The following is a 26,595-nucleotide window of genomic DNA, read 5'->3' on the forward strand; positions in this document are numbered from 1 at the left end:
TCAACCCGGCCACATGTCCCGAATGTAGCCCAGTTTTCCATGTCGCAATGGTTTCGGAGTATTGAGGTTTCCATCCGCCTCCACCACATCCTGGATGTTTCGCTTCAGGCTCGTTTCTTTACTACACATCGCTGGAGCTTTCGCACCAAACTAAGTTTGACTCTCTGAGGTTTCCGTCCATTCTCCCATCGTGCCATGCGCCGCTGCTAGGCAACCGTGTGGCCTGGTGCCTTGCTTGGAAAGGGTAGGCGTAGACTGAGCCCGGCGAGGCGGGACTCGGACTGACGAGTGGGCGGGGCCTCACCAGAAGAGGTGGGCGGGGCCGCAGCTTCGGAGCGCTTTCGCGCAATCTCAGCATTGTCTCTAGAGGCTCGGAACACAACCCTTTGGAATCTTTGATCCCGCGAAATCGCGGACTACTGGCATTTGAGTGCTCCCCACACTTTTTTTGGCTCAGAACTCAGTGTAGATTTTTCATTCAATTCTGCTGCACTGATTGATGCAGTAGGATTGTCTCTCTTTAATCTTACTCCCTTCACAACTTGGTGATAATTGTATTAAGGATAAGTGTTATCTAAAATTTCGTTTAAAAAATGTCATTACTTTACTAGGACTGCAGTAACGAGGGTGATATCAAAAGACGCCTGATGAGACTTCGGAGCTCAGCTTGGACTGGTTCGGTACTGAAAGGGCAAGAAACATTTGATTGTAAGAATAATGCATTGTATTCTCATTCAAACACGCATGCTAAAGTTATATTTTTTTAATCCATTAGGTGATTCATCGTACATTTTTCTTATCAAAATCATCACTTCATTTTATGTTTACAATGTTGCTTTAAGTTGTATAATTTTCGTAGTAAGTACAGAAAATACTCCTACTGAGAACTAATACTGGATTATTTCCTTCTTTCTCTTCTTTTACTTTTGTGTGTGTGTTAAAACATGTTGTTCCAAAACTTGTTTTCTTATTTTTGATGGAGACATTACAAAGAAATATTTCCCTATTTGGAGAAACAATACAAAACAAAAACGAACACAAGCCAACAGGGTTGGGATGGTGAGCAGTGCTGAGGGTCTGCTCTGGTGGAAAGAACAGGCCTGGTTTAAAGCTCTGCTCTCTTTTCTTTCTTCTTTCTTTCTTTCTTTCTTTCTTTCTTTCTTTCTTTCTTTCTTTCTTTCTTTCTTTCTTTCTTTCTTTCTTTCTTTCTTCCTTCCTTCCTTCCTTCCTTCCTTCCTTCCTTCCTTCCTTCCTTCTTTCTTTCTTTCTTTCTTTCTTTCTTTCTTTCTTCTCTCTCTCTCTCTCTCTCTCTCTTTCTTTCTTTTTTTCCCCGAGACAGGGTTTCTCTGTGTTGCCCTGTCTGTCCTGGAACTCACTCTGTGGACCAGGATGGCCTTGAACTCAGAAATCTGCCTGCCTCTGCCTCCCAGGTGCTGGGATTAAAGGCATGCACCACCACCACCCAGCTAAAGATGTCATAAGCCTTAGTTCCAACTACTACTTAGCTAGAACTGGTACTGTCAGGCGTTTTGATCTAGGAGAGAAGCCAGAAATCTAACATTATGGACCATTTCAGTTTTTAAGACATTGGCTCAAAGTGCCTGCTCAGCTAAGTTCCTAGGCCTCGTATGATCCTCCCTGGGTAGACTATTTCTGCCGACCTCTGCATTCCTGTTGCCTGTGGTTCTTTATCTAGGGTTGAGGTCTCCTTAGCTTTTCCTCTCTGTCAGAATGTCTGTTGGCCTTGGCCTTGTTCAGCTCATGGTTAGGCAGTTCTGTTGGTGGGACTTCATGAGTGCAGCTTCTGACATTTACAGTCTCACAGCAGAACGCTTGCTCCGCTGCCTCTTCTCATCTTTCTGCCCTTCCTTCTACAATGGTCCCTGACTGAGCCTTACTTAGCTGGAGGAGTTGTGTTGCTGATGTATCCATAGGAACCAGGCTTTATAACTGCATTTTGATTGGAAGTTGTTTTCAGTAACGACCTCTGTCAGATGCAAAGAGAAGTTTCCTTGATGAGTGGTGAGGACTGCACTTCTCTGTGGGTATAAGGATGAATATTTAGAGTGTACTTAGGGATTGTCCTGGCTTAGTAAATGAATATTTAGAGTGTACTTAGGGATTGTCCTGGCTTAGTAAATAGATACTTGTAGGTTCTCCTTTAAGATCCATGACTTCACTAGCCCTGGGTGAATGACAAGGCTTCTAGTACCAGGCATGATTTCCTACTTGTTGAACAGGGTCTGAAGATCTATTAGAGAGCTGTTGGTTCCCACCAAGGTATGTGTGCCTCTATTGCAACCTGAGAGTTAGGGCACATGCTGGTCATTGATGTGGTTTGTAGGCGCCATAGCTGGGTAGAACTGACTGTTGGTTCCTCCTTTGGAAGCCTGAGCAGCACCTTCTGGTGCTATGAAAGCTCGTCCTCAGGGAGGAGGCTCTCAGGTTAATCTGAACCCCTTGTCGGAAGTGTATTGTATCTTCAGTAATAGGGACTTCCTTTCCTCCTTTGGGGGTAACCAAAGGCAATAGTAATAGCCTATAATGTTTTGGAAGTCTCTTGGACAACCCTGACCAACAACTAAAAAGAGGGCTTCTCCTACCTGGCGTTGTCTAAGGTCTATGGCTCTTACAGGGAGCACTCTAGGCTCCGATGGGGAATTTCACTTAAACTGTATATGTACATTTATATACTGACTTATGTGTATTATAGGCATTTTTAGGTAGATAGTGAAACTATGATTCCTTGTGACTATTGTAGACAGTCTCCTGTTATTATATCTTCCTTCCTCCTGTATTGCTTTATTTCCATTCCCTTCCTAATCAGAGCCCCTCATTTCCCCCGTTTCCTCCTTCATATCCCTGGCGTCTTACTATTCCCCTCTCGTTTTCTTTAATTGTTGATGTGTGTGTGTGGTGTAGTCCTACAATTAAATGTTTTAATTTTTACTTTATGCATATCACATAAAATTCATTTTATGTTTGGCCTGCATATATGTACCACACACATACAGTGCCTGTGGAGGTCAGAAGAGGGTATCCAATCCCTTGGAACTGACATTACAGAAGGTCTGAACCACGGCATGTGTGCTGGGAATCAAAGCCAGGTGCCCTGGGAGAGCAGCCAGTTCTCTTCACTGCTGAGCCATCTCTCCAGCCTCCCTACAGTCTTATGTAGGACCCCGAGGAAACAGGCTGAGGAGGGTGAGCTGACTTGTTTAAGGCCACATGGTCAGTAGATGGAAAGTTAGTGACCATGTGATTCACAGTCTGAGCAGACCCATTCACAGGGAGTGGGCATTTTGTGATGGTCATAGTGTTTGAAAAGTGAGGCAAGCCTTCAAAGGCTTGAGCCAGCTAGAGAGCCCTTCTGCGATTTCATTGCTTTTAAGTTTTTGTTGGTGGCTTCTGTTTAAGATGGGGTCTCACTCTACAGCCTTGGCTGGCCTGAAACTTGCTACGTAGATTATACTGACCCTGAGTTTATAGAGGTCTGCCTGCCTCTGCCTTTGCCTTCTAGAGTGCTAGGATTAAAGCTGTATGCCTGGCTCTACTGGTTGTAATTTAGTAAGACTTTTCAAAGATGGTAGCATTTTTGTAATGATAAAAGAAGGGGAAAAAGATGCTGATGTTTTAATTTTTTTTCATTTTTTGTGTGTGTTTGCAATGCACATTCATGTGTGTACAAGTATGTTTGACCATGCAAATATGTGTCTGTATCTGTATCCATATCCATATCTGTATCCATATCCGTATCCATATCTGTATATGCCAAAAGTCAATACTGGGTGTCTTCCTTAATCACGTCTCCACTGTCTGTATCTCTCTCTGTCTCTCTGTCTCCTCTTCTCTCTGTCTCTTTCTCTGTCTCTCTTTGTCTCTCTGTCTCTGTCTCTGTCTCTCTCTCTCTCACATTCTTTCAACTTTATGCACATTAGTGTTTTGCCTGCCTGTATATCTGTATGAAGGTGTGAGATTCCCTGGATTGGAGTTACAGACAGGTGTGAGCTGCCATGTGGGTGCTGGGAATTGAACCCAGGTCCTCTGAAAGAGCAGCCAGTGCTTAACGGCCAACTCATCTCTTCAGCCCCTTCATCTTATTTCTTGAAACTGGGTCTCTCACTAAACTTCGAGATTGCAGTGCAATTAGCCTAGCTGACCAACAAGCCCTGGGATCCTCCTGTCTGCCTTCCCAGCACTGAGGTTATGGGTACCACGCCATGCCTGACTTTTATGTGGGTTCAGCCGAGGGGCTGGGTTCAGGTCCTCATGCTTGCACTTGCATGGCCGCTGAGCTAGCTCCCCAGTCCTGCTGGTTTTTTCCCCCAATTTTTAATATTATTAATTCATATTTCTTCCTCTCCCTCCCTCCCTCCTCTCCCACCCTCTGTGTAAGCCAGAGAACAGTTTGCAGGAGTCAGTTGCCTCCTTCAATCATGTGGGTTTAGTCATATTATCAGGAATGCTTTTACTCTCTGAGCCATTTCCCTGGTTCTGCTTTTGCTTTTGTTTTTGAGACAGAGATCCCATGCTATAGCCAAGGTTAGCTCATAACACATGTACCCTGGGCTGACTTCAAACTCCTATTAATTTTTCTCCTTCAGGCTCCTGGGGCCACTGGGATTATAGTTTGAGCATTTGACTCTGATAGTTATTTTGAATTATTGGAACAAAATGTGTATGTTTTTTTGAGATGACAGGGTCTTACTATGCAGCTCTGGTTGTCTTGGAATTTACTATGTAGACCAAGCTGGCCCCCAATGGAGATCCGATTCCTTTTGCCCTCTAAATCCTAGGATTAAGAAGTTGTGTGTAGTTTTAAAAATCACACTACCCTGGCTGCCCAGGAGCTACTGTTCTCTGGCCCCTTGGCTCCTTCTATTCCACAGGCTTATTTCTGGGGTTTGCCACCCCCAGCTCTCACCGAGCTTCCTTATGCTCTGGGAGTTGACTGCCCCACCAACCCACTCCTGGACCCTTGCTCCAGGAGAGCTTGCATTACCAGCCCCACCCAAGACCCTTGAGTTCTACGATAAGGACACACACTTAGCTTGTCACTTTACTGCTTGCCTTTTGTGGCACAATTGTTGGGCACAGATACCTCCTGCCTGGAACGCCATGCCCTTATCAATTTATAATCTCTGTTTCTCCCTCTCCCTAAATTTAGTGGCTTGTTCCAATTAAATTAAACATTTTTGGCCACCGGCCCATAGCAGAGGCCTCAGGCCCTAGCTGCCCCAAGATCTTACATGACTGCTGCATGCCTCTCATTCCAAACATTGACAAAAAGTCCCCCTCTCTTTCTCTGTGTCTCTTTTTTCTCTTGGGATCTCAAAACCCACCTGTACTTTCCATCCAGCAATTGGCCCCTGGCTTTCTTTATTGACAAGTCCAGAACCAATTGGGGAACAAGACCTTCTTTATCAATAGAACCTCTCCCCTTACATTAAGGTGTGCGACACCCCACCGTATTCAGCAGTAAGCATTTTGTTTGTTTTGTTTTGTTTGTTTCAAGACAGGATTTCTCTATGTAGCATAGCTGTTTGAAGTCACTCTAGAGGCTAGATTGGTCTAGCCTCAAGATCCACTAGCCTCTGCCACCAAGTGCTGGGATTAAAGGGGTATGCCAACATGTGGCTTGTTTTGGTTTCTTCAGACACATTTTCTCTGTATAGCCCTGGCTGTCCTGGAACTGTCTCTGTAGACCAGGCTGGCTTCGAACTCAGAGATCTACCTGCCTCTCTGCCTTCCCAAGCACTGGGAATAAGGGCATGAACCACAACAGCCTGGCATTAAGCAGGTTTGTAAACATCTGTAAAGTCTTTGCTGTAGTTACTGAAACAGACCTGTCATTTTCCAGATGAGACGGAGGCTGAATGGGTAAGTCTCATGTCACTTGACGTGGCATTTTAGAAGGGCTTTTGAAGAGTCTCCCAGACTTGCCATCTGAGCTCACAGTACCATTATACTTGCTTGTTTCTCAAGTCTTTGTTTTTTGTGTGACCACCATTTACTTATATAGATTCCATAGAAAGTCTATGATTTTATTTTAAACTGAAATCTGGACCACATGACTGTGTAAGGTATAAAAATAATAACCCCTACGTGTGTGGCTGCTAATTTTCCAGAGGACTAGATACTGCAAGATTGGATTTTGTCTTAACCTGTTTATAGCTATTAATGTGGAGGACGAGTCCCAGTGGGACGAAGCCGTCTGTACCTTGTCAGGTTGTCAGCACCCACAGTGCTGGGCATCTCTCCGACGGATTGAGAGGGGCCATCCTAGGATCCTGGACACATCCCCCAAATCTCCCCGGGAAACTGAAGGTGTGTTAGCCAACCTCTCTCGTCTCTTCCACAGAGCCCCTATGCTGTTTCTGTTTGGCTTCTTTTCTCCAAGCAGTAGGTTATGCTTTGCTCTGGTGTGCTTTCTCAGATAAACTCCCGACACTCACCGTTATAAATATCTCGGATACCTGTTTGTGGACCCAGAAGACGGTGGTTCATCGACAACCATCAGAATTTACCTTCCCCAAGGATCGTTCCTCATTATCAAAACCAGCCTCCAAACGTCAGAGCAGGTTAGTTATCACGGACTCTTTCCTTAGCAAACTGTGTCTCCAAATCCCAAGTCTGTACTTCTCTTATCCATGCAGATGACTCGAGAAGGCTACATTTAAAAGACGACACTGAGGGCTGGGGAGGTAGCTTAGCATGTATGAGGCTTTGGGTTTGATCTCTGGCATTATTAAAATCAAAAGAGCCAATTGCAACCTATCCAAAAGTAAGTGAGTGGTAGATGGGGAGAGGGGACCAAGGAAACTGCCCACAAGTGTCCCCGTGGAAGGGCAGCGGGGAGCTTCGTCGGTTTGCCACTGTGAAGTACTGTTGCCTGGGTGATATAATTAGTGAAGTTCATCGTCACAGAATTCAAGAGACAGAGAGTTGTTTCTTTCTGGGCCCCTCTCCTAGGAGTTGGCTTCACGTCCCTCAGGCTTCTTGTGGCCCTTGGTCTTGGTGTGTCTTAACCCTAATCTCCTTTTATAAACATACCAGTGCTATTGGGTGAGGACCTACCCACAGGACCTCATCCAACCTTAGTTATCTCTTTAAAGATTCTGTCTTTAAATATACTCACAACCTGAAGTACTGGGCTTAGGAACTCAGCAAATGAATTTAAGTGTCAGGACACAACTTTGCTACTAATAGGGCAACCTTTTCAGCCTTTGAAGGTCAGCAGAGAGCAGCACCCACATGCCTGCCTGCCCGCTCCCCCCCCCTCTTTTCTTCACAAGGTCTCCTCACTGTCACCATTTTTTTTTCAGAGTCCAGGAGTCTAGGGACCCAGTTTTGCTGAAACATGAAATTGCAGTGCAAGTGTCTGTGGAAAACTCAGCATTTAAAATTCAAAGGCCTTGCTGCCCAGAGTCTAAGCACTAGTGGGCACCTTTTAAGTGGTTTCTTTTCTCTCATCCACGTAAGCAATCTGGTAGTTTGTCTCAGGCTTAAGGTGGACTAGGACTATCTCTAACTCACTAGGACCCGAGCCCTGGGAAGACATCCTCCACATCCAGCCGGGACCTACGCTGGGCCCCACGTCGTCTGCACACAGGCCCAGAACACACTTCTGCTCCTGCCAGGCCCCGTGTACCAGCACTGCAGAGAGCCCCCTTACCTGTCAGTTGCTGCTGCATCTGGTTTCCTTCTGTGTTCTTGCTGTCTGCCTCAGTCTTTGTGCTAGACTGTTCCCACGTGACTTTGTGTGGGCTTCTGCTTGCCTGCCTCTCTCCTCCAATGCTTTGCCATTCTGACCAACAGATTAAGCTTCTGAGAATAATGCAAACGGAAGCCCCTTATCTAAACATGCTCAGTTAAATACCTCATCCTAACACGATGCTTTCCCCTTTGCCTTTATAAACAGCCATTTTCCTGGGTGCCATTGTAGTGAGAATTTTTGTTTCTTTAAAAACACAGAAATATTATAAGAATGCATTTTCATTTTAATCCCAGGTGTGGGATGTGGGCTGCTTCAGATTGTCCACAGCAGCTGACTATGATTTGCCTCATTCTCTAGCAGGGATGTGATTTTTGCCAGCTGCAGATATTTTTTTGCAGATTATTTTTGCAGATAAGTATTTGATGTTTGGAATTCTGGGGACTTTTCAGAGACTATATAAATGCTAGAGCACTGACAGAGGTAGCTGGTTGGCAGCCACATGTTATAGTTGTGTGCAAAGAGATGAGAAGAAATTAGATATTCTGACGACAAAGATCAAACTTGCCCCAAGAAACTCAGTGCTCCCATCAGCAGGAAGCAGTCTGATACTGTTGCTCTTTCCCCTCTATCCCTTTTTCTTTAGTCCTGGGATATTGGGAGGGAAGAAGAGGAAAAAGGTGGAAGAAAAAGGAACCCACAAAGTAGCCAGAAGTTTGGAGACATGCCCCCCCCCCCCCATCCAGAGGCAAGAACAAACACTCCTCTGTGGGTTAAAAGTGGTGTCCGGTCCAGCCCACCACAGGGCTAGGGGTCACTCAAGGAGGCACCTGGCAGGCGTCAGGCTGTGAGAAGCTGCAGAACCCCCGCTCTGGAGGTGGGGAGGCACAGTCTGAGATCCTCACAGACCCTGCTGGAGTTGGGCTCGGGGGGTCCAGGCAGCACAGAGGCTGAGGATAGCAGGTTCTAGCTCTTGGATACCACAGACGCCGCTGGATGTCGCAGAAGAGCTGAAGACGGAGTAGAGGCCTGCTGGAGGGTTCTAGCCCGGCTGAAGGAAAGGGGTGGGAGGAGAGCTCTGGCTGGTTCTCATGGGGAGGAAAGTGTCTTTGGCTTGCTCGTTGGTGGTGACCATGGCTGGAAGCTCTGAGAACCCTTCCTGCAGGAGGTTAGACGAGGCTCTTTCGAGGAAGACCTGCTCCATTGCTCCAGCACAGCAGATCTGGATGAGAAGAGGCAGTCCATGGTTTTAAAGCATTTATTGTTATGGTGGAGAGATGTGATGAGTAAAACTGTACCCCCTTTTCTCAGGGCGGGCCTGGGGTTAAATACCTTTTGCAGGGAGGAGTGTCTGGGAAGGAGAGCTTAATTGGCTAAGCCCTCAGGCCTTTAGGTACCTCATTAAAATGGAGATCTGTCTTGAACTTGTCTGTGGTCAAGTCCTTAGCCTATGGAGGTACTTGGGGCCTTGGTAACAGAATTCTGGGGAGCAGAGGCCTCCTGTCAGGAGCCTAATGTCTGGGGGCGTGGCAAACGCCTTCCTTCCCTTGTAGGATCACCTGCTGGGTCACCTAGCTCAACGGAAGACAGGCTGCCTTTTATGGTCCCACACTCCTCCCCTCTCCCTTGTTCTCTTCCCCTCTCCCTGTCCTCTGTCTCCCAGCTTCATCTATTATTACCTGCCTTTGTCCCTCTGGGGCAAATAAATCTCCTTGTTCTAGAACTTGGTCCTGGGGTCCTAAGCCTATACGGATCCTTTCACCTATGTATTGCTTTAGAGGGTCGCTTTAGTCACGGCCCTCCTTGCTCTCTAATGCCAACTTTTTCTCGGAGCCAAACTGGCTTTTCTGATGGTGCCTGGCTGTCTCCAGCGCTTTGCCCCAGCAATCTTCCCACTCTGTCTGTTCTGCTTCATTAAGTCCCCAGAGTGACTTAAGCTGCCTGAGCTGGCTGGTTCTATATCAGCTTGACACAGGCTGGAGTTATCACAGAGAAAGGAGCCTCCCTTGAGGAAGTGCCTCCATGAGATCCAACTGTGGGGTATTTTCTCAATTAATGATCAAGGGGGGAGGGACCCTTGTGGGTGGTGCTATCCCTGGGCTGGTATTCTTGGGTTCTATAAGAGAGCAGGCTGAGCAAGCCAGGGGAAGCAAGCCAGTAAGAAACATCCCTCCATGGCTTCTGCATCAGCTCCTGCTTCCTGACCTGCTTGAGTTCCAGTCCTGACTTCCTTTGGTGATGATCAGCAGTGTGGAAGTGTAATAAAGTGTAAGTGTGGAATAAACCCTTTCCTCCCCAACTTGCTTCTTGGTCATGATGTTTGTGCAGGAATAGAAACCCTGACTAAGACACTGCCACAGGAGGTCCTGCATTCTCGATGGACGGAGTCTTTTGTGTCTCTCTTCCTTGTTCAGTAGGTTCCAGCCATATTGTCCTTTCTGTCACGTACTCCACAATTCCCACCCCAGAGCTCAGGCACCTACAGTTCACTCCCTAGACTGGTGTTTGGCTACCCACCATGACTTTGGGTCAGAGAGTTATTATTAGAGTCTGGGCTGTGTGTCAGCGCATTTTGAGTTTTGTTCTTGTCTGTATCCACTGCATGCCAGCACTACTTCACCTGTAGCCGTGACAACCTAAGACACATCCATACATTGCCCAATGTCCCTTGAAGGCAGAATTGCTTTAGATCCTCCCACAGATAATTCTTCCTTGTTGTCCAGTTTGAATTTAAGAATTGCTTTTTCACAGAAGTGAGCACTTCATTTAAAATTTCCCATGTACACCTTTACCATCATTTGATTTGGCCTTTTTTTTTTTTTTTGGCCTTTTATTGATTTGTTTGCTGCCACAAAACAGCTCTCACTTCAAAGGAAATAGAAGCTGGGTGTGGTGGCATAAACTTTTAATCCTAGCATTCAGGAGGCAGAGGCAGGTGGAACTCTGTAAGTTTGGAGCCAGCTTGGCTTACATAGAAAGTTCCAGGACATCCAGAGCTATGGAGAGAGACTGTGTCTCAAACAACAACCACAACATGAAGGAATGTAATAAGGTTGCTCATCCTTGAGGCAAATATGACTGACCATGGCCTGAAACAAAGCAGGGGAGATCTGTGAGGGGAGATCTCTGAGGTAGGTCTCGGATGCTCTACGATGACATTCTTTTTTCGGTTTCTCTTTTCTTTTTTTGGTGGGGACAATAGGTGTCAAGACAGGATGTTTCCTTGTATAACAGAGCTCTGGCTGTCCTGGACTAAATTTGTAAGCTAGGCTGATCTCAAACTCACAGAGATCTGCCTGCCTCTACCTTCTGAGTGCTGGGATTAAAGGCACACACCCCCACGACCACTGAGATGACATTCCTACTTAGCTTTTGGGTGGGTGAAAACTATTGATCTGTTAATAGATCTCAAAAGGTTTCACCTGATGGTTACAGGCATGTTAGGTCAGACACAGGGCTGGACAGCAAATGGTTATAAAAGGAATGAAAGATAGCCTGGGAAAATTTGGCTGTGGACCTGTAACATCCCAACTCTCCATAATCACAAAATCAGCCAGCCAGCCAGCCAGCCTTATAGACTCCTTCATGTCACTGTGGCTTTGGGAGTGGGACTTCAGCTCACAGTCTTGTTTCGCTGAAATGCCAGTGCTGAGGAATGGAAATATGGCTTCATGGTTAAGAGCAGCAGAGGGCTCAGGACGGAACCCTAGCAATCTTTTCCTTCCTGTGTCTCCAGCAGTGCAAGGCCGAGTGGAAGCTCAGGTCCCTGTGGAAGGACTGAATATGACCTCCTCCACTCGCAAGGCTGAGTTCTACCCCTTCCCGTTCTCCCTGAGCGCTGACTCTGCTGCAGTGCTTGTTCCTGCCGTGCTCGTGCATTCGTCCCAGCCCTGCATCCTACTCGCTCACCTGGATTTTACGCCCCTTTGAAAGCAGCAGTCACAGCATCCTTTGTTTAGTCATGTATGCAGTTCACAGATATAGTTGCAGTGTGTGTGTGGGGGTCCAGGCTGGATGCAGGGATCCCCAGGATTTTCTTTATCTCCTGGGAGTGAGATGGTGTCTGTGCTCAAAGGCTTTCATCTTAGCTGGGGAGGGAAAACCCATTAGTCAGGGGTATCCAGTGTAGAATGTCCTAAAAGGACTGCCACTGAGCTGTGGGAGCGCAGGCAAGGCTTCCTAATCTAGGGCGCCCCCATCTGCAGAGCGAGCATCAGACCCCAGCCTGCACTTCGAGCAGCACAGAAGGAGGAGGCCTGCATGCGGATGCTGTCAGGGAGAAACTTCTAAACGACAGGAATAAAACACGCAGGGCAGCCGGGAGGTGGCAGCGCACACCTGTAATCCCAGCACTTAGGAGGCAGAGGCAGGCGGATTTCTGAGTTTGAGGCCAGCATGGTCTACAGAGTGAGCCAGGACAGCCAGGGCTACACAGAGAAACCCTGTCTTGAAAAAAACCAAATCCAAAACAAACAAACAAACAAACAAACAAACCAGGCAGGGCCTGCCAGGGAGAGGCCGCTCTTCAGGAGCATTGGGCAGGAATGCCATGAGCGCAGAGGGAGCTGAACTGCAGAACTAAGGGTGGAGTCGAGCTCTGCGTCCCAGAGGCTTCGAGCCAGGATGTGTGGGGTCTTTGTTTTCACCTCCATATTACTGTTTCGTTCATAAAAAATAAGGAGCAAATGATAAAAAACCCACAACAGGATCTCTCTCTCTCTCTCTCTCTCTCTCTCTCTCTCTCTCTCTCTGTGTGTGTGTGTGTGTGTGTGTGTGTACACAACCGTCTGGGCATGACACTGCACATGTGGAAGTCAGAGGACAACTTTAGGGACCTGGCTCTAATTTTCCAGCGTGGGTGTCTAGGATCAAGGTTAGGGAGGCAGGCTTGTGCTTTGCCCTGGGCCATCTTGCTGGCCCTCAGTGCACTGTTATTTAGGGCGCAGTGCCTAGTTCTGCATAGCTACAAAGAGAGGGTCTGGACTACAGATTGAGTTGGATGAGACAGGTAGTTATAAAGTGCCATGTGATGTGCGTGGAGGGGGACCTGTGTTTATTGACAGTATTAAATCCAGGGCCTTCGGTCTGGAGAGGTGGCTCAGTGGTTAAGAGCACTGACTGCTCTTCCAAAGGTCCTGAGTTCAATTCCCAGCAACCACATGGTGTAATGGGATCCGATGTCCTCTTCCCGTGTGTTTGAAGACGGCAACAATGTGCTGTTGATATATAAAAGAATAAATAAAATCTTTTAAAAAAAATCCAGGAAAAAAAATCCAGGGCCTTTATAGTAAATAGATGGGTTTTCTTCAGAATATGAACTTTGTTGTTCCATTGGCTTTCCCCCCTTTGTCTCTTGTTTTATGCTTGGAACATCTATTTTCCAGGTCTCGGAAAGCTTTGCGTGACAAAGATGTGACAAGCCGTTCTCCTAGACCTCCCAAAGTAAGTCACAGTTTAAAAGTTGCATTCTCTACATCTTCTCTTTATTTGTGGGGATATTTTGCCTTCGATGTTATTGTTTCTTAAACATTTTTATTTTCTTCTGTATGGTTGTTTTGCCTGCATGTATGTATATGTACCATGTAGGTACCTGGTGCCTGCCCTCCAAGGCCAGAAGAGGGCCTCGGATCCCCTGGAGCTGGAGTTAGAGAAGGTTGTGAACTAGGAATCAGACCTGGGTCTTCTCCCCGACTGTCTCCCCATCCCCAGTCTTATTCTTCATTCAAGGTGTAGTTTGACTGAGAGGCTGGTAAGAACTGTCTAGTGCTGGGTCCTGACTGTAGCGAGGCTCTGTGCTGACAGCTTCACGCGCTACATTGTCTTCAGAGACCCCAGAGTCATTTGTGAGTGTTCGGAATCAGGGAGGACTTCCGATCTGTCTGTACAGAACGAGTTCAGCTTTTAAACAGACATTCTCATCGTAAGGAGAGAACTTAGGCTGCTGAAATGTCATGCTTAAAATGGGCCTTAAGCTCATCTAGTCTGGTGGCTTTCTAACTTTAAAAACTGTGATCCATGGTTAGACAGATTTTATATACATATATGATAATGTCATAATGAAATTCATTATTTTATATAACTAAAAAAAACCACAGTTAGATTTTTACAGTCAAAAGGAGTATCTTGATACTTTCTGTCCTGTTCTTCCCTTCCCTTCCTTTTCTTCCTTCTTTTTGGTTTTGTTTTGTTTTGTTTTGTTTTGTTTGAGACAGGGTCTTACTATGTAGCCCCCATAGCCTTGGAACTTACTGTGTAGATGAGCTGCCCTCGAGCCCATTTCTGCCTTCCCAAGTCAGTTCTGATCAGCAGGCAAAAGATTTTTTTCTTGATAACTTTGGAAAAAAATCTTAAATGAAATATGGGCGAAAGGATCTACAGGATTTCCTTGAACCCTAGGTGCCGTGTGATCAGTGCCAAGGGTGGGAGAAATTAACACGTTAACTCATCTGGTTATCTGTAATTATAGACAGGGTGAAATACAGGAAGAAACCTTGCTTACCAGTACTCAGTATATCTCTGCTGCCAGACTTCAGGCTGCCTCACCTGCAGGAGAGCTGAGATTTTGCAGTAGACTGGTAGAAGGGATAGTATCTCCATCCTCAGGGAAGATGGGTTGGGTTTCCTAAATTCTATACTAATGTCATGGAGAAGCAAGGAAGGTTATTGTCTGAAAATTCTTCCCCTTGAGAAGTACGTGTATTGGTGTTTGATGCAGGGGGGTAGAAGACTCTGAAGATGATTTGGGGGATTAGAAATGTCTCTTTCTTCAATTCAATTTTATTATTTTATTTCATATGTATGAGTATTTTGCCTGCATGTGTGTATGTGTACTGTGTCTATGCCTGATGCCTGTGGAGGTCAGAAGAGGGTGTCAGATTCCCTGGAGCTGGAGTTATGAATGGTTCTGTACTGCCATGTAAGGTCGGAACCAAACCCGCATTAAAGCAACAAGTGCTCTTAACCACTGAGCCATCTCTCCAGCCACACAAATGCCTTTTTTTTTTAAAATTATTTTCTGAATCACCAGTTTGTTTTGGTGAACATAACAAGGCAGTGTTTGGCCTGGAGCTTAGTTTCAGCAGGAGGCTGGGCCTCAGATCCCATTACTCCTCTGTTTCTAGCTCTCAGTGTTGAATCTGAATGAAGCAAAACTTCCTTTCTCTGAAGATGTCAGAAGCATGGTTGTAACCTGGGTTCCAGAAGAAACGGAGAAGAGCGTGAGGTAAGCACCGTGCCTAGAACTCAGAGGCCTCAGCGCCTGCGCTCCTTAGACTCCCTGTGGTCTTCTGCATACCCCCTCCCATCTGTGATCTCCTTCTTAGCGATCTCATTACAAGCAGCAGCAGGCCAAACACAGGAAGTGATCAAGACTTGCTTCTGCCTCTTACTACACTGCAGTTCTGTCGAGATGTCTTGGGAGATGCGTGCTGTGGGAATTCTCTACTTCAAATTCCATATGGAAATAAATAGCATAGACGGGTGGACCAGGTCACTTGCTGCATTTATTTGTTTTATATATACATGCATACATATGTGTCATAGCGCAGGTGTAGTGGTCAGAAGACAATTTGTGGAAGCTGGTTCTCCTTCTGCCATGTGAGAGGGAGTCTAGAGATCAAGCTCAAGTAGTCGGGCGTGGCTTCCCACTTTGTTTTTAACATTTATTTTCTAAGGGGCAGGTGTATGCCAAGGGGCCTATGCAGAAGTCAGAGGGTGGCTTAGGATAGAAAGTCAGAGGAGAATTTGCAGTAGGTGGTGCCCTCCTTCCTTGCCACCATGCGGTTTCCAGGGGACCAAACTTAGCAGCAGGCTTGGTGACAGGCACCTTTACCTGCTAAGCCATCTTGATGTCCTTTCTCCCAAAGCGAAATTTGTTTGTGAGGTTTGAGAAATAAGTGTTGGACCCATGAGATGACTTAGCAAGCAAGGGCACTCTCTACCAATCCCAGTGACCTGGGTTTGGTCCCTGGAACACGCGTGGGTAAACTGAGAGAAGTGACTCCCGCATCGTACAGTGGCATGTATAGCCTCAGCCCCCTCAATGAATATATGTTAAAAAAAAGACTCTCACTTAAAAACCAAACATGTGGTTTTTTTTATTATTATTATTTTGTTTTGTTTCCCCTCAAAAACAAGGAAAAGAGCCCTCAGTAAAACATATAAAATTCTGATCTCGACCCCGAGGCCTAGGGCACTGATACAGAATGAACAGTATGTCAGACGTGTGTCTCAGCAGAGGGGGGCCCAGAGGCTAGCTGGCACTGACAACTGTGGGAAAGGCATTGGCTTTTCTTGAACAATCACTGATATTCCATTTCTTGTTAAGCGGCTAAGTTAAAACCATAATGACAAAGCAGCCTCCTAATTTTTAGCAACCTTGAGAATATTTTTCCCCATTTTCTCTTTGTGTCCAAATAGTCCTTCCTTACACATGCATTTGTGTGTGTACATTACACTGTCACCAACATCAGCCATAGAAGTTTGTTTTTCATGTAAAGGAAATGTGAGGAAGGTGGGCTGGGGATAGAACGGTGGGTATATAAAAGAAGAAAACCTGTAGCTTCCTGCCAGCTCCAGGCTTGTCATTACAGATAGCCTTAGTGTCTCTAGTTAAACATATCTGGGAATGAGTTCTGGTTTTTCTTATTTCAAGACCAGCTCAAAAGACTGATGTTTCCAGCCGGCCTGGGAAGAAGAGGAGAAAGAAACTGGGAGAGGTGAGTTCCGTGCTTTGTCCCTCATGAAATGATTCTGTGGGGTTGATGTTTTTCCCCATCCGTAACACAGCCTCTTATATGAATGGACAAAGGTAAAAGAAACACTTTCTTTAAGAATAGCTACAGACGGCTTCAGATCCCTTCCCTATCTACTCTCTGTAGGAAGGTAAGGAATACTTTGAAGCAAGGACAGAGGAAATGCTGGCCATCCAGGAAAGACTTTTGTCAGCTGCAAGCTAATACCCAGTGTGATGGGGCAGTATTCCAGTGGACCAGGTGTTATTAAGATCTGGGTTTCCAACCCCAAACCTGCCTTCCTGGTAAATGTGGCCTGTGTCCCTCAAAGCAGTCCCTGCCCCATTTCCTTCCTTAGCCAATTTCCACTTCAGTTTTCGGTCTGGCCTCTCATTAGATGGTTATTGTTGGTTTGTTCAGTGGATAAAGGAATGACTTCTCTAGAAAAGCAAATTGATCTTGGCTTGATCTCAATGGAATAGGATGTTAGAGGGCCAGCAAGGGAGAAGTCAGGTGTCCTTCCTGATGGAGAAGAGGTGGGGAAAATTGAAGGAGGCCTGTGTGTTATTTGTTGTTGTTGTGGCTGGCACCAAAATACCTGAGAGAAATTTCACAAGAGAAGAGATTTCTGTCCACTCACATGTTTGCTCTGCCTCCTGAGCCTGGCAGAGTGTCGGGATGGTAGGAGCAGGTAGCAGAGGACACTCAGGCCTTGCTAGACTGACTGCAGGGAGAAGGAGGTGCAGGAAGCAGCTAGGAGAGCTGTGGCCTCAGGGCCATGTGTCCCAAGAGCTGTGGCCTCAGGGCATGTGTCCCGATGATGGTTACTGCTGCCAACCAGGCTCCACGTCCCCTAACTGCTTCCCAGTTCTTCTCCATCATATTGTGGCTCCATTCAAGGGCAATCCACTCCTTACACTCCTGGAAGGGCCTCGGAGCCCTTACAGACACTTCCAGAGGGTGCTTCACTGATCTCTTTAACGGTTTTATTTATTGTTATCATCATCGTCATAATTATTTGTGTGTGTGTGTGTGTGTGTGTGTGTGTGTAAACACATGTGTGCCATGGTATGGGTATAGACATCAGAGGACAACTCTTGGGAGTCAATTCTCTCCTTCCATCATGGGCTCCAGTCTGTGAAGCAAGGGCTGTTTACCACTGAGTCCTGCTGCCTGCCACCCTCGGTGTTTTTAATTCAATCAAATTGACACTGTCTGGAATGAAGGAGCTTCATTTGTCTGGATGGAATATTGGCGAGAAGAAACAGGCTTGACAAAGACACTTAGAGAGTTCATTGCATTGTTTCTCTTCCAGAAAAGCAAGCCATCTCTGTATTACCCTGGAAGGCAGTACTCCAGAAGTCCAGCGGCAATTGTGCCTCCCCCATCCCCAGTACAACTGTTGGAGCAATTGAGTTCTGAAGCAATACCACTATGGGCCCAGGTGGACATGCTTCCTCAGGACCTACTGAAGGAGTGGTGAGCACTGTGGAGCCGGGTGGAGAGAGCAAGGCAAAACCATGTGCTCTGAGGAGAGCAGGGGGCCAGCTGAGACCCTGTCTGTGTTTACTGACTGGCAGGGTGACAATCATCACTGCCACCGTCATCCAATGCTGACCATCTACTGCGCTTGGGCAGTGCACATAATGTGCACTCTCATTTGAAATTCTCTTCTCCTTTTGTTGTTGTTTTTTTCACAGATTAATTATGGTCATTTGTCCATTTGGGAGACCAAATGGTGTATGTGGTTTGTAGTGTGACACCTTTGAATTGTATATTGAATTTAACTGGCTTTGTGAATATTGGTAACTTATTGAGCTCATTTCTGCTTAGCTCTCCTCATTTACACACTGAGGAGGGCAATAACCTCTGCCCTTCGGTGCTGGAAAGGGTTAGTGACCTAAGGCATAGGAGCCCGGCATCCAGCAAGCCCTTAAGAGACTCAGTCGTGGTCATGCTAGTTGAGTGGGAATTGCATTAGCAAGGGAGGCTGTGCAAGCCTTTCTAGAGCCAAAAGGGAAATGTCTTCAGACATCTGCCCCCTTTGTCTTTCTCTTTAGCCCGGCTCTCTGGGAAGAGATGCTGCTGACTGCCTGGGTGTCTTTGTCCCCTTTAGCATCTTGGCACATGAGAGATCAGTTTGCCCTGAGGTGAAGATCGAGTTGTCCAAGATTAGAAAGAGTCTTCCCCTGGAAAAGAGCCGACCTGAAAGTGCTATCTCATCTAAGATGTTTCTGACTATCCAGCGCCTCACCCTGCAAGTAAGAGCCACGCACCTCAAGGAGGCCCAGAGAAGATCAAGCCTGTCGGTCTTCACGGCAGAACTGGTTTTCTGTTTATCTAGCAGAATTGGTTTTGTTCAGCTCTGCTACTCTGGACCGTGGAGACCTGCGGGCTGGTTTGTATGGAAGTGGCAGTCAGTGTAGGGGGATGGGCAAGGAGAGGGATGCCTCGGTTTCCACTGGACTCTGTTTCCAACTCCTTTTCCTTTGTCCTTGGATATTGGTACAATCATGCTGCCAAATATTGGTTTCTCAAAAAATGTTTATAGACTAGGAAGATACACGTATTTGGGGCAAAGAAAGGCACACAGAGAGGTGTTTTGTTAACCCCACCACTTGCAGAGACCATCACTGCGGTATCCTGACCGTCTGAGGAAGCTGCGCCGCAACCTGAGGCGAGGCGAGGGCCCCGCTGGGCTTGGGTCTTCAGGTACCACACTCCCCTCAGCACCACATAGTTCTCTAATGTCATGTGGTCCCTGTTCAGTTCTGTTTCCTGCCACAGCCACACAGGGGCATGTGAAGAACTCAGGAGACTCCAGTTTCTAAACAGCTTCTTGCTTGGTCAGGGAATTAGAGTCAGCAGAGTGGGGCCAGTCACTGTAGGCAGCCTAGCAGAAAGTGTGAGATATCACTGGGGAGAGGACTGAGACATCTTTTTCTGGTTACCAGATTTCTTGATGCAGCAGGGGAAGGCAAAAACCTCTCTTCAGAAACAGGTAGAGTCGGAGGGAAGCCTTGGGATGTGGGCATGGCGCTGGCTGGGAAGGGATACCTCAGAGGAGGGTTCTCTCCTGACTGCTGGCTGTGGGTATGAGATTGTGCTGACAGTCATTTGAAGTTCTTTCTTTTTACTTAAGTTTTCTTCACTTCCCAAAGTCCTAATTCAGTTCCTTCTCATGTTGGTTTCAGGAGGCTAAGAAGAAAGGCAAGAGAAATGTGGCAGGCCGGTATGGTATGTATATGTCGACATTTATAACTCTCCATTTGCTTAGTCGAGAAGAGTCCTGGACTGTGGTGAAGAGCAGAAGTCAAGCATGCTTTTGACATTTTGAAACTTACCTCTGTCAGGCATTCAGAACTGTTCTGGGAAAGTTTGGTCTGGCCAGCTGGCCCACCCCAAATCATCTTTGAACTAACTGGGTAGTCACTCAACAAGCAGGTTAGGCTGTTGGCCTTTTCACATCTGAGAGAGGACTGACTCACAGCTGGAGTTTCTTCAGACCTTGCTTTAGAAAGAACAGAGTGAGGATGGGGCGTAGTGACACATGCCTGTACCACACGTCGTCACAGGCTGGGGCAGGAGGGTTGGAAACTCGGGTCCATAGACAGATCCTTTTCTCAAGAGCCCTCTGGCTTCCACACTAAGAGCTGGTGAGTTCTGGGGTTCAACTGGCAGTCAACACATTGTATTAACAGAAGCCAATACTCAACAGGCAATCTTTTTTTGACTAGTGTTCATGTTGAAACCTAGAATAGTACACCTCTTTTCGGAGCTCTGATCTCTTATGACGGAGTGATACACGTAGCATTGTTTGGCTGGCATTTCCCAGCTTGAATGCAGAGTGGGAAGGGCCAAAGAAAACTCCCCTTGAATCTTGTAAGATTGTTCTTCCTTGTTCAGACTGTGTGTTGCTGACTTCACTCGGCAAACAACAGGATTTTTAGAATTCCCCCTGGAATCTGGGGTCCTGAGTGGAGTCAGGCGAGAGGTACCTGAGACCTCTTGCTTTGTGTCACGTCTCTCTATTGTCTCTGGAATCAGCAACATCTGTTAGCCTGAAGGTCTACAAAGGGTCCTGAGCTTCATGTTGGAAGTAGTAGATTTGTCCAAGGTGAGTTCAGATTCAGATTCAGGGTGATCACTACCACTTCCACAATTCTATTCTGGGTTTTTTTTTTTTTTTTTTGGATTTGGTTTTTTCGAGACAGGGTTTCTCTGTATAGTCCTGGCTGTCCTGGAACTCACTCTGTAGACCAGGCTGGCCTCAAACTCAGAAATCCACCTGCCTCTGCCTCCCAGAGTGCTGGGATTACAGGCGTGCGCCACCACCATCTGGCCCACAATTCTGTTCTGATACTGCTGTGCTTCTTCCAACAAGAGCTGTCTGTCTTGCTTGGGTGACCGGAGTACCTCTTTAGTTATGGTCTTAGAGCAGTGGCCTATCCTGTCTGAGTGGAGAAGGGCTTCACAGAAGAGGTCTTTAGGTCGTTTAGGTCTTTAGGTCTGTCAATTAGGTCTTTAACATGTGTGGCTTCCTGGTATGGGAAAAGAATTCCCAGGATTGAGAGTACCCTGTGGAGAGGAGTGTGCCTGCTTAGTGTAGCTGTGAGGACTTAGGAAAGTGTGTGGAGAGGGACGAGGGCTGTGCACAAGGATTTGGCCTTTGTTGCTCAGGGCAGTAGGTCTACCCTGGCTGCACACTGAAGCCAACTGAGAGGCTTTTAAGTCTCTTAATAAGCAGCCTGAACTCTACATATTTTAGATTAGAATTTCTGGAGTTGTCTTTAATGTCTGTTAAAGCTTTCCAGTGCTGCCAGTATGAAGTTTGGATGAGATTCAGGGCTTGTAGAGAGCCAACACGAAACAGACCGCTTGGAAGCTGTTTGTCTAGAGAAAACTGAGAAATGAGAGGTTGGGCTCATTAAGAATGTTGTTGAGAAAACAGCGTGAGTAAAAGAGACAACGGAGGCTCTGTATGAAGATAGGTCTGCTGGGGATATCACCAGAGAAGGACAAGTCACATTCTCAAAAGAGGGCTAGTAACAGGTGGGAACAGAGTTAGCAGCTCCCTGATTGCTTTTTGAGACAGGGTCCTACCGTGTAGCCCAAGCTGGCTTGGCGCTCACTGTACAGGTCAGGCGGAACTTGAGCTCTTGATTCTTCTTTCCTTGCTTCTAAGCACTGGGATGACAGGAGTCACCCGTGTCACTTCCACCCCTGACTTGCAGCTTCAGTTTCTCTTGGTGCTGATGGTTGCAGGTATCCACTCTGCACCTCTTGAGGAATCCTGGGCGCCCCTGTCTCTGCCTGTCTCTTTCACTGACCAGTTTTGAATGCAGCTTACCTGTAATATTACTTTCGTTCTGCACTTTTCAATTGTTCTTTCTTTGTGTTTGCCATTTCCTTTTGTACATGGTGAGATTTGGCTTTTATTTCAGAACTTGTTTTCAGTCTTTGTCCAGCTTTAGCCTGGTGATGACACCTTGCTGGGGTGAGTGCCCACGTGAACAGTTATGCTATTGGCTTTTATCCACACTACCTAGTCAATGATGACACATTTCTTTCTGAAAATCTGGACTGCTTTGCCAATTTGATGACTTTTAATATGTCCTTGTAGAACATGAATTTCATTGTCCTTTCAGATGGGTATACAATGAACATACTTCTGTCTCGGTTCTTTGGAAACTGAGGAAGACATGACACTCCCCTGAATGTGCAAAGATGCACTGAAATGCCTTTTATGATAATTGCTTTAGTCAGAAGTCGTGAAGGTATTAGACTTCTTTTGGTTCCTGCCACTCCAGCAATGGCTACAAAAGGAGCTGGGACTGGGTCTCTCTCTTTTAAAATTTAATTTTATGTTTATGGGTGTTTTGTATGTATATCTGTGGACCATGTGTCCACACATGTGTATGTGATGCCCGATGAGGCCAGAAGAAGGCATTGGGACTACAGTTTCAGATGGTTATGAGCTGCAGTGTGTATTCTGGGGTGTGAACTTGGGTCCTTTTAACCTCTGAGCCATTTCTCCAGCCCTCTTTCCCACTCTTTGAGGCAGAGTCTCACTGTATAGTCCCAGCTGGCATAGAACTTGCTGTGTAGATCAGGTTGGCCTGGAACTCAAAAATCCCCCTGCCTTTGCCTCCTGAGTTCTGTGTGTACCACCACAGCTGGTACTTGGTTCTAATATATGTTTTAGTTTTATTTTTAGTCTCAAGCCAATGCTATTACAGCCTAGGTAAACAAGATCACAAATAGAGCCCAGTAGGCTTTACAGAAGGTGTGCATATTTTGAAACATCACATGGAAACTCATAAATAGATATGAGGGTATACCTTGACAAAAAGGAATTTACAACGTCCCAGTCCCCACTACCACCAAGGTCTTATCTTGTTCCGAATAGGGTGCTATTCTAGGGGTCAGCTAGAATTCTAGCAATGGGACATGTACCAATAAGAAGACTGAACTGGCTTTGTGTTACTAGGTCACATAATTCCATCAGTGCCAAGGACCAGCCTTGGCTTGAGAGGGGTTCTGAGGAAGGGGTGTTTGAGATCTTCAAAAGAAATGACTTGAAGTCAAATTGTGGGCACAAGTTGACAGACAGCCTCTGTTCTGCTCAAGACAGCTTTCTCTGGAGATCTCCAGAGAGCTCATCCAAATAGCTCAGCTCTCACAGACCAAAGCCCGGTCTTTTATTTACTTATCATTTCAACCCTTCACCTCAGGTTCCCTTTTGATTATTCCACTAATCAGAATTTTTGGACCTTAGTCTCTTGACTCTCAGGAGAAGACAGCAAGCACATTTTTCTTAACATTGCAAATGGATTCAGAGATCTGCCTGCCTTTGTAAGCACAGACAATAAGCCAGCTGGGTGGGATCCTGTCCTGAAATTACCATTCCTACCATGCCTGAACCTGGACCTGAACTTTCTGTGTCCCAGGCTGACCTGGAATCTGCCTGCTTTTGTAAGCACAAACAATAAACTTAGCTGGGTGGGATCTTGCCCTGTGATCACCACTCCCCAAATCTCTTCATCTCTTTCCTTAATATATTTCTGACAAATTGGTTCCTAGTGGAGCTGCCCCTGTTCCTTTAGGTCCGTGAAGTCTCTCATATAATTCATATCGCATCCTTATATTTTGCAGAGTTGAGAAATCCTGTTTATATATATTTAAAATCATGTTTCTAGAGTTCTTTCCCACAGCCCTAAGGGCTTTCCTGAAAGTCACAGTATTTACCATTTTTGCTAAAGACATAGACACACCCTTTCTGGATTCATGCTGTCTCTGATTATCATGGAGTCATTAAACTTGGCATCGAGAATATTCCCTGATAACTATGGCAGGGAGAATGTTTTCTGATAAACTTGGCAGGGAGACTATTTCCTGAAGGAGGAACATGAAAATACACACACACACACACACACACACACACACACACACACACACACACTACAAACAAGCCTTACACCCATTAACCTTCAACACTCATGGAGACCCATGCCCTGCTGATTCTGTTCCAGGGGAAGAAACCATGCCAAGCCATTTCTTCCAGGGTGATGTAAGACTCAGAATAGCAGAACAGGAAAATGAACAAAAGCTGTTGGAAGAGGAGGAAATGGAGAAAACATCCACAGAGAGACGTGTGAGTATACACCAAGGTTTCTGCTGGGGCCTAGTTTCAACCATCTCTTACTGTGTAGCAAACTACCCCAAAGTACAAGCATAGATGATCTATTTAGTTAGTTTTTTCTTGAGACAGGATCTTGTTATGTAGCCCAGGCTAGCCTAGACCTTGCTAAGTAGCCTAGGATGACTTCAGATTTGATCTTTCTGCCTTAGCCTCCTGAAGACTAATCACAAGTTCATGCCACCATGTCTAGTCCATGATGTGTTGTTTCTTCTAATAAGTCTATGGGTTGACTGGACAGTCATTCTCGTCCTACTTGAGGTCATTTAGTGCTGTTGGGAGGGGTTATTAGCATAGTTGCCTGTGTTCTCTTCTATGATTTCTCTCTAAGTGATTTATTGATGCTTAACGACAAACTAGTCATTTTCTATTTTTTAAAAACACATTTTATTTTATGTGTATGTGCATTGCTAGAGATAGAGGAGGAGAGAGAGGAGAGAGAGAGGGGCTGAGAAACAGAGACAGACAGAGACAGATAGGAGAGGAGAGGAGAGGGGAGGGGAGGGGAGAGGGGGAGGGGAGGGGAAGGGGAGGGGGAGGGGAGGGGAGGGGGGGGGAGGGGAGAGGGGAGGGGAGGGGAGGGGAGAGGGGAGGGGAGGGGAGGGGAGAGGGGAGGGGAGGGGAGGGGAGGGGAGAGGGGAGGGGAGGGGAGGGGAGGGGAGGGGAGGGGAGGGGAGGGGAGGGGAGAGGAGAGGAGAGGAGAGGAGAGGAGAGGAGAGGAGAGGAGAGGAGAGGAGAGGAAGAGAATGTGTATCATGGATATGCAGTGCTGATAGGGACCACAAGAGAGCATCAGATCACCTGGAGTTTGAATTGGAATTGTGGGTAGATGTTTGCTTTCTGATGTGGTTGCTGGGAACTAAACTCCACAACAGCAACAATTTCTCTTAAATGCTGAGCCATCCCTCTAGCCTGCTTTTTTTTTCTTCTTTAATTATTAGTCATTTTTTTCTAGTTGCTCCTTAAGTGATTGACTTAGAGCTAAAACAGTGTTACTTCTTATATCATTTATTGGTTGAAGAAGTCACCATTCCATTCAGATTCCCAGGCGTAAACATAGACCTTGTCTCTTGATGAGAGCAGCGGCTGTTCTGGCAGCCATCTCCGGAGGCAGGGTTCCCTTAGTTGACTTCTGGAAATGGGGAGAAGTGGGCCCTAGTTTCATCTGGTTAGTCTGTGAAATGGGCTTGCTTTCAGTTCCAGGAAGTGGATCTTTAATCCTGTCTTAGATGTTTAATTTCCCCAAAATAAGTGTGTTTTAGAAAACTCTTTTGGTTCGCTAAGGTCTAAATTCACATTTCTTTTGCTTACCCTAATGAATCTTAGATTTCCTTAGAAGAGGCGTATGATTTTGGCAGCTACTACACAGACTACTACACCAGTCCGGAGGGTAAGTGGAGCAGTCTTAGTAAGTGCTGGAGCATGGGGAGAGCTGACCCTGTGCTAGTCAGGGTGACTGGCTTTTCAGGAATGGGGTCTGGTTTGTAGGTGTGAGCACAGCCCTTATCCTTTGGGGAGGTCCTAAAGAGATCCTGTTCTTTCCTGAAATGCTGCTTGTTACAGTCATTTGGGAGAAATCTGCTATACAATTAATGGTTGGGTTTTCTTTTAGGTCCCGAACTATATGAAACAATTTACCAGGACCTTGATGAGGAGGAGGGATTCGAGGCTTCCAGCGAAAACAATAGCCCCAAGAACCTTTATGAAACTGTGGACACTGCCGGCTGGAACCCTGACCTCAAATTGCTGAGGATTCTTCAGGCCACTGAGGAGGAAGAAGAGGAAAGCCATTATTCTAGGGCACAGAGTGAGGCTTAGCTCAAATCATCACTTGGGGCAGCCTGAGCCAGAAGAGTTCTTGGTATTCTGAGGACAACAACCTCGGACACAGGGAAGAAGAGAGAGAACGTTGTTCTTTGGATCCTCCAGTAGGACAAGGCCCTAGACACCCTGCATTCTTCATTTACTTCTTAACCTCCAACATAAGTGAGAAAAAGCCCTAATCCCATGGAATATAGGCAGCTTTTCCACCATTAAACACAACCCCTTCCAGCAAAGACTCTTTCTCTATTTTCAGGAAGAGAGGAGGTAGCACTTGCTGTGTCTGTTATTTTTTGGGGGCGTCCCCTTTATTTCTTTTCAGAAGTGTTTGGAGTGCTGGGAAGCTGGGTTCAGCTTATGGGAACCTCCACAATCTCTCTAAATGCTCTTCCGTCCCTGGAGATAGGTCTCTCTGGCAGTGGGACCTGCACCATTATTGAGTGACAATCACTGTGTAGTATTTCCACCTAAAAGTATATTATTTGAAGAAAAGTTTATCTTATCCACAAATAATTCAATATGTATCTTTAAAAGAAAAATCACTGAACATCTAAGAATTATTTCATCCTACAGAATTAATACTGATTGCTTGATTTCAAATATCCAAGCATATTTAAGTTTCCATGTGT

General features: G+C 46.2%; 1 protein-coding gene across 1 annotated transcript; it reads left to right on the forward strand.

Moving 5' to 3' along the window:
• C3H9orf43 (chromosome 3 C9orf43 homolog) lies at nt 1-26,202 on the forward strand. The gene is made up of 14 exons (XM_052176591.1): nt 1-708; nt 6,175-6,327; nt 6,437-6,581; nt 13,099-13,156; nt 14,836-14,936; nt 16,368-16,431; nt 17,762-17,925; nt 18,563-18,707; nt 19,071-19,158; nt 19,401-19,447; nt 19,641-19,683; nt 23,979-24,100; nt 25,472-25,535; nt 25,758-26,202. Exons 1-14 carry the CDS (start codon nt 648-650, stop codon nt 25,961-25,963), a joined length of 1,461 nt encoding a protein of 486 aa, XP_052032551.1. The 5' UTR covers nt 1-647; the 3' UTR covers nt 25,964-26,202.
• The last annotated feature ends 393 nt before the right edge of the window (nt 26,203-26,595 follow it).

Source organism: Apodemus sylvaticus, chromosome 3, assembly GCF_947179515.1.
Source record: "Apodemus sylvaticus chromosome 3, mApoSyl1.1, whole genome shotgun sequence".
In the NCBI taxonomy this organism is placed as follows: domain Eukaryota; kingdom Metazoa; phylum Chordata; class Mammalia; order Rodentia; family Muridae; genus Apodemus; species Apodemus sylvaticus.

Bases quoted from the DNA above. Each gene is read 5' to 3' on its own strand.
- C3H9orf43 (XM_052176591.1), top strand. From the start codon at position 648: ATGAGACTTCGGAGCTCAGCTTGGACTGGTTCGGTACTGAAAGGGCAA. The intron at 16,432-17,761 runs GTGAGTTCCGTG...TTTCTCTTCCAG, and splicing joins GGAGAAAGAAACTGGGAGAG to AAAAGCAAGCCATCTCTGTA. The intron at 19,159-19,400 runs GTACCACACTCC...TCTGGTTACCAG, and splicing joins CGCTGGGCTTGGGTCTTCAG to ATTTCTTGATGCAGCAGGGG.